We start from the raw sequence: 12,046 nt of genomic DNA, 5'->3' as shown, positions 1-12,046 counted from the left end.
TTAACATTCTGTGTCATTATAACTTGAAGGGAAAGAGAGATGCATGTTTCGAGACAGACTGGACTCCTACAGCACAAAAATAACATCAGTTCTTAAAAACAGGGAGGAAAGTTTACTCCAGAAAGAAAGGTCAGTGGCTGAAAGTAATATTTGAAATGTTTTACTTTATAGGCAACACATGTTTATGACACACATTTATGATAGTTCACAGCAGATATGATATTTAGAGCATATCATTTTGGTTTGGTCCAGTGAGGGCTGGATAGCACAGTACAATCACTCAGGTCAGAGAGATTCTGGCTGCATTTCCACAAGGACAGGGAGTCGAGTTTTAAACTCGGTATGACAGCAGTCTGAACTTTTCATGTCTGTCTAAACAGAAAGAGGAAACAGCCAAGAAAAGATCAGATTTATACCATAAAGCAATAAAAGTCCCCTCATTTTGTGCCTGTGTAAATCCAGCCTGTCGAGGCACCTGGTTCAAACCAAACTCGAAAAACATTTACAGAACCATCAACATATGCTGGACAGGACGAGAGAAAGTGAGCAGATATGAGCAGTGATGGGTGGAGGTAATGTAGGAATACATGCTGGCCAGCAAAAAGCAGCATTTCTATGCTGAATATAGGTCATTTAACTTTAGATCAGAGATTATGCATTAATGCTGAAACACTGATTTCAAGACTTAAAAGGTCATTTGGCTAATTTTTGATACAGCCAGTTGGGAAACAAACAACTGAGAGCAGAATGTGATTTTTTTTTTATGCTTAAAAATGTTGTTAAATGTTAAAAATTTTGTTTGTCATTTGGTTTGTTGAGCAGCTTTGACACGACTAAATTCAATGTCCATATTCCAGGCATGGTTCAGGTTCTTCAGCACACGACTCATCGACAACATAATATAAACAACAAAATCCCAGGACCATCAGGGATTTACAGCTCGGCTGCATGCAAAGAATAAAACGGAAAAAGAATCAACAAAAGGATCACTAGAAATCAAATTATGTGACAAAAAAATTAAGCAAGTTGTTTCTAATTAGGTGCTATAAATATACACCAAGCACTGAAACATGTAACCTGTTGCACTGAGAAAGATACAAACAATATGTGCTATAACATTTAGCATTAACAACATTAGAGTCAAGAGTTCAGCAATCTCTTTCACGACATTAATAAAAAAGATCTGACTTTGATTAATAACTCAGAAAGTGGCAAATACAGTTTATCCCTGGTTTTTGATTTTTAATACACGTCCTTTATCATCATAACGTGAATTTCGTAGGTAAAATCTAGGGTTCTTTAAAATCTGAGACCAATATAAAAGTTTTTTAGGTTTGCTAAACAGTAAACAAGCTGACATTAATTAACATAAATTGTATAATTACAGCTACTGTATAAAATTAATTTAAAATTTTTGATCTGTGATATTACTACAAAAGTTCAATACTTTTTCTTGAGCAGTGTGGCATGTACGCAGGATTATTCTGGCAGGCAATGTTCAGAGAGACAGGCAAGATGAGTCTGTCCACATATGGCTCTGTGCGCATGTATATGTGGAGTTTAAATATTACAGAGTGTGTGTGTGTGTGTGTGGGTGTGTTAAGCCGTGTCCCTCAGTTTCTGCCGGCATCACGGGGAGAACAGCACGGTCTTGATGTAAGCCACCGTCGTGAAGTTCAACAGCATGTTCACGTGTTCATTCCCGGGAAGCTCTTTTAACGTCACCGGCTGTTTCTGCTGCCCCACCCACCGCTTGCACTGAGTGGCACTAAGCAGGTTCACTGTCCCGTCTCCATCGCCGATCACAACCGTGGGCTCCACATCTGGGAACTTACCGGAGTATTGGAAGGCCTCCGATGTGGGAATGCCACTGCCATACAAGCAGTGGACGGCCACACCCGGGGGCGTGAGGTCAGCGACCAGTGGCTCCGTGTCCTGCCGCATCAGCCAGCCGTCCTCAAAACCAATATCCGAGTAGAAGCGCTTGTAGTCCAACACGGTGTAGTTGGTGGTGGGTGTCTGGACCAGGACCTGGAGGTAGATGGGGGAAAAAAATGATCAGTTATTCTACAATTTTTTTTCTCTTCCTTTTTTTTACAGTATTCCAACATGGTCAGATTTGTACTTTCAGTTGGCTTGTAATGCAATATCTGGAGGTATCTAATAACTGTTCAACAGGTTTACTTTTACTTTCATTTAAAAAAGGACCTATTATGCTCATTTACAGCTCTAAATCTTTATTTTTGGACTCCACTAGAGTAACTTTGCATGATTCACAGTTCGAAAAACTCCTTATTTATCTTACACTGGCCCTTTATACCACCCTTCAGTATACAGTTTCTCTTTACAGGCCGTTTTAGCTCCTGGAGCACACTCTGTTCTGATTGGCCAGCTTTATATATTAGAGTTGTGTTAAGTTATTGTTGATGCAAACTGTGCATGGGGCAGATGACCATATAAAGAAATCTATCATGAGCTGATGTCAGCTTGGGCTGAAAGTAGAAAAAAACTGTTGGAAACAGCATTCAGAGCACTCTGAAGCTGGTGCTTTTGCTCACAGGGATTATTTCTACATACGTTTACCTCATTATTTGACTTATTTGACACTTTGGCCATGTTTAATATGAACGTCCGACATTGTAACATTATATATATGACTGAAAATAAGGAAAAGCATAATAGGTCTCTTTTAAAGCTTCATTAATTGATTTTTGGCCACTTGGGGCAGTGTTATCTTATATGTTTGCCCTGGCAATTCCCCCCCCCTTTAATTAGTGCAAAATATGTGATTAACGCAAATTGAGTGCAGGATAAGTGATTAACATGAAAACACATATGACACAGGACAGTACAAGCGGTAGAGGCAAAGAGAACCAGACAGCAACTCTGGGAAAACAATAACATGAAAAAAATTTAAACAAATAAATAAATAAAAGTTTGGCTTAATACTAAATGCACATGGTGTGTGTGTGTGTGTGTGTGTGTGTTAATGTGGGTAGACGTTATATTTGTTTGTGTGTAAGGATATAGAGGGAAGAGAGCAAAGTGGAGGAAAGAGAAGAAAGAAAGAGGAATAAAAAGGTGAAAGCTGCAGTGTTGTTGTGGGGGACCTCTGGTTGGGTGCCAAGGTGAAACAGGATGAGTCATCCTGCCCTGGCAAACTTAATAGTACACAGTAAACCATGGCTTGTTTACACATCCAGCCGATATGGACCAACACGAACATTCATATGCAGTCATGTTTCTGTCCACCTGACAAATTTAAGTCCAATGTTCACTCTCCTTTTAGCCCTGTTTTGGTCTCCACCAATAGCTGAGAAAAAGATCTGGCTCTTTATCTGCTAAATGCTCCATTATGTTCCACAGATAGTTAAACTTTGTCTTTCTGCTGTTTGTTGCTGGCAGATAGTGTACAGTAAGTATTTCAGAGCATTTTTGCTAAAAGAAAGCTTCTACAGCTGGAGCAGGTTGATGGAAGCAGAGTTGCAAACCAGAAAACCAAAACAATTTGCTAAAAGAGGCTAAAAAAGCTCTGTTGAGCTGAGGGGAGCTGTAGAGTTCAGTGATAATATCTACAAATGACACCTTCCACATTACATGCAGTGATTTAATTCATTGTGAAAAATAGTTGTAAGACAACTGATCAGTTTTAAGGCTAAAATTAGATTTTGAAATGGCGACTAAAATTGAATTTTCAGAAAGCCAAGAGAGGTGGACAAAGGAGAGGGAAAGAGGACAACTGAATGTGATGAAGAAGATGGGAAGGTATTAATTCTCCTTTGTAGGACAGAAAACAACAAATGTGATCTCACACACACACACACCTTATCTTTGGGCCAGGAGTGGGCATAGGGGAGGAGCCAGGAGGTGGAGACAGCAGTGCGCTGCTGGGAACGAATCTTCAATGAGCTGATCACCGGGATGCGGTTATTATCACCTAAAGGTAGAGAAAAGAAACCTGTGACAGAGAACTGAAACTAAGCTGGGAACTTCCAGACTAGTGTAAAACCAGTGAGGACAGTTTTATCCTGTTCCTTCTTAAAAAGCACACCAATCCGGTCATACCAGAAACACATGACACAAACCATACAGTGTGATGTATTGCATGGTATTGTTTAATCCTGAAAGTGTCAGCGTTATAGGTTAGACATTTACAAACATTCAGGATGTGATGTAACTGTTCCTTATGCAATTAGGCCTGAGCAGTGATGAAGCAATCTAGTAGCAGAACAAAGAGTGGATGAGAGCACTTACTGCATGTTATTGGGGTTATTACATAGGCTGTTCCCATCACATCACTTAAAGCTGCACTTCAGTTGCTGGGTGCATCCGCTCAGTAAAGATGTACATGACCACAAGCAAACAAGCATTCAACTAGCATTAGCGAATTTGCTCTCAGCAGCCCATTCACTCACAGCTGTTTGGAAGCAACTGGTTGATTCTGATTGGGGCAAATATAACAAATCTACAATGTCTTGATTAGTGTATTAAAGTGTCTCTTGTTGTAGCTCCAGGTGAGGTCTACCACCCAGGACGAAGCTTTGATGCTAAATCAATGTCTGAATAACAGGTTGCCTCTAAAAGGGAGTTGTTAGGCTCATCTGTGTGTGGTAGTGTGTTTATTGTTGCTCTAAATCCACTTATGTGGATTTAATCCAGACTTATTTTTAAAGATAAAACTTCTTTAAGTGTTGCTAATATATTTTTATGGGAGTAAATATGTTCTAATGAGGACATTGTGAACTTGACAGAGCATTCTTTTTGAGGAAATGTTCTGTCTTAAAAGGAAGTTTAGCGACTATATGTTTAGCACTTCTGCTAGCTTCACTTGCTCTTCCCCTCTACATTGTGGACTTCCCTGAGAATGTACACATTTTTCCCCCACTTTGTTTACTTTAGGTCTTTTTAGCCATGCGAGCGCAGTGGCTGTAGAGATGGCAATGTCAGTCCATCAGACAACCCAGACTGAAATATGTCAAATATTGGATGGATTGGAAACATTTTTCACAATTGTGACATTTAACTTGTTGATTCTCTGACTTTGCTCAAGACTTTGGTTTATGACCAATTACCTGCAAACTAATAACATTCCCATCAGCCTCAACTGTACTTTATTACTAATCAATAAATGTCAGTTATTCCCTCCAGGAAATCGCAATCTTGTGATGGTAGTAATTAATGAAAATTCAACCAATCTCTGCAATATTTGTGGGGCTTGAAATTTGAAAATTCCCATGTTTTCTCCACATTAAACAGTCCCTCCAGGAAATTGCAATTTTACATAGTAATTAACGTGAGAGCCTGCAATGTGGCTAAATTACCGTAACCTTTCCACATGAAATGGCCAAATCAACAGTGTCAACAGTCGACTTGTGATTAGGACCAATTGTTGCATTTTGTTTTATGTTAACTTACGTCATCGCAGTGCACAGGAAATGATTACATACTGTATGACTCTTCACTGGTAATAGTTAAAAAAAAAAAGCATTATTTTCCTTTGCTTGCATGTTTTCCCAATTCCTGCTATTTTACCGCAAAAAAAGCACATAACATATCACAAATTGTTTGTTGCTTGTCGCTTTAGTTCTGTTTTTTGTTAATTGGTTTTATATCTTCTTGTTTTTTGTCCCTCTTATTAACCGGGCTACTCTGTGTTCATGAGTCGCTGTCGTTGTGGATATTGGTTGTTACTGGATTTATATTTATCAAGGATATAAACAATGTTGTCTGGTCATGTGAGATTATTACCAGACTGTAACAGTTTGTAAAAAAGAAACTGTAAGGTGGTGGTTGTATGTGTCTGTCAAATATATTAATTAAAAAAAAAAAAAAACAAGTGTGAAGTTGTTGAGGCATGTGTGTGTGTGTGGCAGGACTAGTGAGGAGCATTCTGTAACTTTGTTCATGCTATTACACAGATACAGACAGCATCCACACAAAAGAGACCCTGTGAATGCTTTGCTTGTCTACAATGCAGCATTAGACCCATTACACATGCACATGGTTCCTTCTCCTACCAGAGGTGACCACGCGGAGGGTCTTGGCCACCCCGGCCCACGGTGGTCCCAGAGAGATGAAAGCTTTGATGTATTTGTCTTTCCAGGCCTGTGGCTGCTGGTTGAGGAAGTACAACGTGTACATGTTTCCCATGCTGTGAGCGATCAGCACCACGGGCCCGCCAGCCTTCTCCGCCATCTCCTCGATCATCTTCTGCAGCGCCAGGAAATACTCTTTATTCTCATCTGGTAGAGGAGAAAGGAATTTCCATTATTAGTTTGGAGAGCTTCCAAGATTTAACATTTGATTCCTTCCTAGATTGGCAGAAGTGCTCTGACAGGAGTGAACAGACTGGTGTCTGTTATAGCCTGGACACCAGCTGAAAAATACCTTTTTGTCATTTCCATTTAAAATTGCCTGATGGGTCAAATTTGCCACATTACTTAGCTCTATTCATTCTGACTTTTCTGCCTGTAATACACCTTTCAAAATAAAACTAAAACTACATTTCTTGACTGGAAATGTTTTCTCTGGTTCCTCTTATCTCACTAAGTGATTAACACTGACTCACAAGTTCGAGCAGCCCCATGAGTCTTGTGAGTTGATCACTCTACAACTCATCTGACTTGTGAGGTAGCGTTGGAATCGCTTAAACAAAAGTCAAGTCAACTCTTCACAAATGAAAACCAGAAGAATGAAAAAGAGTGTATTGTAGGTTCTGCAGATGTGGGTTGAGGATACATGGGTTAGGGTGAAGGCTCAGGGAATAAATGTTGGTTGGGGCTGTGTGAGTGTGTGCTTACTGGGGGCTTTTCTCCAATCATAGGGGGCTCCTCTGACATCATCATCTCTGGTGTAACCCCACTCCACCATCGCCTGCACTATACTAAAGAAATACATGCCTAGAAGACAGACACAAACACAAGATAAGACGAAATAAAGCACTGTACATTTCAATCTCTCCGACAAAACATGACAAAAGTAATAATCTGATTTGTGTTCATCATGTGAGGACCAATTTAGACCTTAAACTAAGGATATTTTAGCTGGTTCTCATTTCTCTACAGGGCTGTTTGTCCATTTAAACATGATTTTGTGTGTGACCAGGTTTTAGGACTTTCAACTCACCCACACTGCGTTTGCTGGGGTCCAGATACTCCACTGAATACGTCTGTCCGAACCCAGGGACACGGATGTCCACACCTGGGGGGGACGAGGTGGTGTGTGTGGTCCTGTTGTAGATCAGCCTGCAAATATGCACATACACAAACTCTCACAAGGATAATTTGACCAGTCTCAGTTCTGCTTCTCCGGTGAGCCATACACGCACACTCACAAATACATCTTACCACAAGACACACTTCCCATTTTAAAATCACTCTTGTTCAACCACATTGCTCGTCTTGTATGACAACAACTTCCCAAACTCTGGTTTGTAGAGGTTCCGGGCAGATGTGAGAAAAGATTTCTCGGTTTTGTCAAGCAGAAGTGAATATCTGTAGGATATTTTTCAAGTCACAAGGACATTGTTGGAGAGCTAAAACAATTCCAATTTCACTCCCTTTCACTCCCCTCACCCCATTTACTATAATGTATTTTCTTAAAACTGTGACTTAGTGACTCAAGACAGTTTTGATTTAGCTTTAAACCCATTTAGCTTGATTCACCTAAACATGTATGAACATAGCATCATTTTCATGTCCCACCCATGTACCTTTAGTCCTTCATTAAAGCCATCTAAAATGAAAAAAATAATTTATATGCAATAGGACGCACAGCTGCTCTGTTTTGCTGTTATAGCCTTACTTGGCCTGGTATTACCAGTAGCTTATGGTGGCTAATGTTAGCAAACCTTGCATAGATACTATTGTCTAACTGACATTGCTGAGTCAATTTGTTGACTTAAAGTTAAAGGGGCTAGCTTAATGTTGATGATTGATTCTTAATTAGATCAGGTGCCTTAAACCTTCAATTTTGACAGCTTTCATTTCATAGTTAGAATACATTTAAGATGGTTCCTCAACTTTAAATTAACTCTTGTTGTTTAATAAAAATGTACTGGTGCGGTGCCAGCCAATCATATAAGTCATATGATCAGTTATGTGAGCGTTGATCAGTGTTCCCACTCTCTACCCATGTGCCTTCATTTCAAAATAAAAAAAACACTCTTATTCAAGATAAATAATAAGATGTTATTAAAAAAATAATAATAATTTTAAAAAATAGCACTGTAGGATATTTCAACATGTACATTTTGTGATAATGCTGTGATACTTATCGCACTTTCTGGGTACAAGGCTTACTTGTACCCAGAAAGTGCAGTGGGATTCTTTCATTATTTTGAACTGTTTAAACAATTGTTCAATTGAATGGCTAAAAATACACTAATCAGGCTCACTCACTTTTGTTGATTGCTGATGGAGACATAAAGAATTCCTATCTCTCGCTCTTTCTGTGTCTTTCCATACCTTGTTGATCAGTGTAGATTTCAAAGGTCAGTTTGTTCAGTGTAGGTTGATAACTTCACAGAAAGTCAACCAGGTCATCGAACCCATCTACCTACTGCCTCATCCTACTGATGGCACCTCCAGGAATTTGCAGTTTTGGAATTTGCACCACAGTCTTGTTTTCACAAAAATCAAGTGTTCCCCGTAAAAACAACAGAGGCAAAATATTTTAACCAATAGATTAGTATAGATTTCGCTTATGATAAGCAAAACTGATAGAACTACTGACAACCATTCCCACTGTGAGAGAAAATTCATCATGAGTGTTCACAGAGAGGGATAAATTCATCATTGATTGATAGATATTCAGTAGATAACTCTATTGATGACTCGGATTGTGTTGATGACAAAGACCCACATCATACCTTATGTTGTCTATCCAACAGTCTATGGCTACAGGCACCAGCAGCTCCAGGTTGAGCCACAGAGTGAAGAAGGAGTCCGTCTTCTTATAACAGATGTAATGCACCACACTGGGTTTATCCAGCTTCGCTTCCAACTGGTTCCCCAGGTCCCCCGGAACTGCAACGAGCAATGTGAGAAAAGAGTCGCAAATCAGCAACATCACTGACAAAAAAGATAGAAAGTCTGTTTTTTTTCTGCCCAAAATTACATAAATAGTTCTTCAAAACAAAAGAGAGTACAAAAAAAGGTTTAACACTTTAACACAACTAAGGAAACCATTTGAGTTAAATACAGTTTATGTAAATAACATCATGTAATACATGAAGTACATCATGATTAGACATGAACTAGTGATAGCACTGTTTTAGACCCTGTACCACTCAAAGGTATGTCTGGATGCCACTGTTAAAATAAGAATTAGTACAATCCAAAATCACATATACTACAATGTGGGAACAGTGTTCCTGAATGTGGTGTTGCAGCAACTAGATTTTAAAAAGATGTATTTCCCTTGTTCTCTGACACTGACTTATAAGTAAATATTAAAACTTGGAATTTCCTTTCACCCCATGACTGAATGTTCTGCATTTTCAGGCTCCTTCAGTTATTAGTTTAACATTCTGTCCTGTTCTAAAATATTTACAGTCGAACATGCCCTTCTGCTGCCTCTGTGTGACACAATTCCACAGGAGCCCAACATATACTATTTTTTACAACTACAGTGTTTTACAGTTTGTGGCTGTTTGTAGGGATGAGTTTCAGTGTCAGTTCAATAGCAGTTTGTACCCACTGTAATATCAATACAATGAATCACAGCACAAACAGGAAGGTGAGGGGACACACTATTTTTCTTTTGGTGCCTTCATTGATTTGTGTGTTATAACACCAATCTATAATCCTACACAATGTTATTCAACTTGCAGGGACTTGGCTTTGTAACAACAACACTATGATGTGCTGGTAAGGTAGAACTTTTAAGAGACAAATCACCTTTATTTTCACAAAAAATACTTTTGCTTTTGGTGGTGAGCAACTATGGCCAAATGTGTCTATTTAGTAGAACATTGACCAAAAGGTTTTTCAAGGTTTTTTTTTTCTAATCTTTAAAAAAAATAGGAAGTGATTATACCGCTCATGCTTTAGAATTACTTCCTTACCTGGAGCTATATTTCAACATGTGTACAGGTATAAAAAAAAACTCCAACACACTGGCTGTTTAACCACTCAAGTCCATACAAACATTGGTGATCACGGTGGGTCAAGCAGTTACACAGGTGCTTATCACACACTCATGTAGACAGACAGAGGCTGTGGTTGTAACTTGGCCAAACACAAGATAAGATTCCTGCAAACCTAAAACCCTTTCAATCAACACATGAGTGGAAGAAGAAGAGGAGGAAAAACAGAAATATGAACATATATGTCTGTAATTGGATTATATTTGTTTTTAAAAAAGGTCTTAATGTGAAGTAGGGCTGGGCAATATATCAATATGATATCAATATCATGACATGGGACTATATATCATCTTAGATTTTGAATATATTGTGATATGGCATTAATGTTGTCTTTTTCTGGCTTTAAAGGCTGCATTACAGTAAAGTGACATAAATTCCTGAACTTACCAGACTGTTGTAGCTGTTCTATTATTTTTATTTACCCACTTAGTCATTATATCCACATTACTGATGATTATTTATTAAAAATCTCATTGTGTAAATATTTTGTGATAGCAGCAATAGTCATCCCTACAATATTGTTGCAATACTGATATCAAGGTATTTGGTCAAAAATATTTTGATATTTATTATCTTCCAGCCCTACATATTACACAATGTATCGCAGGAGAGACTTCTTCAGCGTGATAAGAACTTAATTGGCTGCAGTGCAGGAGAATCACAGTCATATGATCATGGAGCTGTAAACACAGTGCACTCATTCAGCAGAAAAACAACTAGCATGTCCGCGCACACAAAGGTTCAAATGTGCACTCAATATCGCAAATACATGTTAAATATCATTATATCGTTTCTATTTCGTGATAATGTCCAGAATACAGCAGTGTAAAGACGCCCTGCTTAAAGTGAAAATGATTGCTCTGAACCGACGACTCGCAACATTTTCAGGAATAAGTGGGAACCTTTTATCAATACGACACAAATATAACGCTAAAAACTGCATTTGTTGCAACTGATTTTGATACACAACCCGGTAAGTTACACACTGTCCTGATTGCGACGAATAGCAGGATGTTTTGGTGGAAGAAGACAACGGGACTGACAGGCCAAACATTTACAAAAGTTGAAATTCAATCGACGCACATACAAATTGGATGAATATGTGTGAGCCGAATTAAAGACTGACAAAGCAGTCATTTGAGGGCATTGAGAATTATTTTGAGCTTTGATATGACGACTGTAATGAACGAAGGTAGTTAAATTGGTCAAATCGTCAACGGAGTTTGGCCTGTCATCATGGCTAGCTGCGGATGAGCTGAGGAAATAAGTTGCGCAATTATTTGTCAACAGATGGGGAAGGTGAACTAAACTATTAACAAAATAAAACACTTGAGAAACACTTACTGAGGACCACGGGAGGTCTTTGAGGCTGACAAGAATTGTCGCCGCCGCATTTCTCCAGAGATCTCCCGGCGCTCCTTACCGACAACAGCAACAACAACAAGCCGACTGGCGGCAGCGAAGAGCGGGCGGTTATCCGCTGCCAAGCCGCCATGGATCCTGATGGCTCATAGCCAGACTGTCATTGTCGCCTGGTCAGTATGTGTACATCTGCAGCTGGGTTTTCCTGCTTTACCGTCTCTGACTCATTCACCAAACGTGTGTTGATGATCGGAAAGCAAGAAGGCGATGATCACGAGACTCCTCAACAGATTACAGAGCAATCCACCCGGCTGGCAACACCAGTCAGAAGTCATCGACTTCACGTGAAGTCTATTTGTACTGGATCTAATCTAATCTAATCATTTGACACACGTGACTTTTTTCTTATATTAAATGCTTTATTAAGTGGAAGCATTCACATGAATTTGGCACAACAGTATAAATATCCTTATCATTCCATATTATCATTTTTTATGTGCATGTACGAGCTACAGTATACCGTATGTACTCAAAGAA

The 12,046-nt window shown here is 39.1% G+C and overlaps 1 protein-coding gene across 1 annotated transcript; it reads right to left on the bottom strand.

Moving 5' to 3' along the window:
* Positions 1-144: 144 nt before the first annotated feature.
* pla2g15 (phospholipase A2, group XV) lies at positions 145-11,846 on the bottom strand. Its single transcript, XM_044356100.1, has 7 exons — positions 11,492-11,846; positions 8,870-9,026; positions 7,126-7,244; positions 6,801-6,899; positions 6,018-6,242; positions 3,825-3,937; positions 145-2,031 (listed from the first exon to the last, which is right to left on the bottom strand). Exons 1-7 carry the CDS (start codon positions 11,640-11,642, stop codon positions 1,630-1,632), a joined length of 1,266 nt encoding a protein of 421 aa, XP_044212035.1. The 5' UTR covers positions 11,643-11,846; the 3' UTR covers positions 145-1,629.
* Positions 11,847-12,046: the final 200 nt, after the last annotated feature.

This window comes from Thunnus albacares, chromosome 7, assembly GCF_914725855.1.
Source record: "Thunnus albacares chromosome 7, fThuAlb1.1, whole genome shotgun sequence".
Taxonomy (NCBI): domain Eukaryota; kingdom Metazoa; phylum Chordata; class Actinopteri; order Scombriformes; family Scombridae; genus Thunnus; species Thunnus albacares.
This window is presented reverse-complemented; position numbering and strand designations above follow the sequence as displayed.

Coding starts and splice junctions, on each gene's coding strand:
- pla2g15 (XM_044356100.1), bottom strand. CDS start 11,642: ATGGCGGCTTGGCAGCGGATAACCGCCCGCTCTTCGCTGCCGCCAGTC. Junction 6,900..7,125: donor CCCCAGCAAACGCAGTGTGG/GTGAGTTGAAAG, acceptor TCTGTCTTCTAG/GCATGTATTTCTTTAGTATA. Junction 6,243..6,800: donor TGATTGGAGAAAAGCCCCCA/GTAAGCACACAC, acceptor CTCCTCTACCAG/ATGAGAATAAAGAGTATTTC.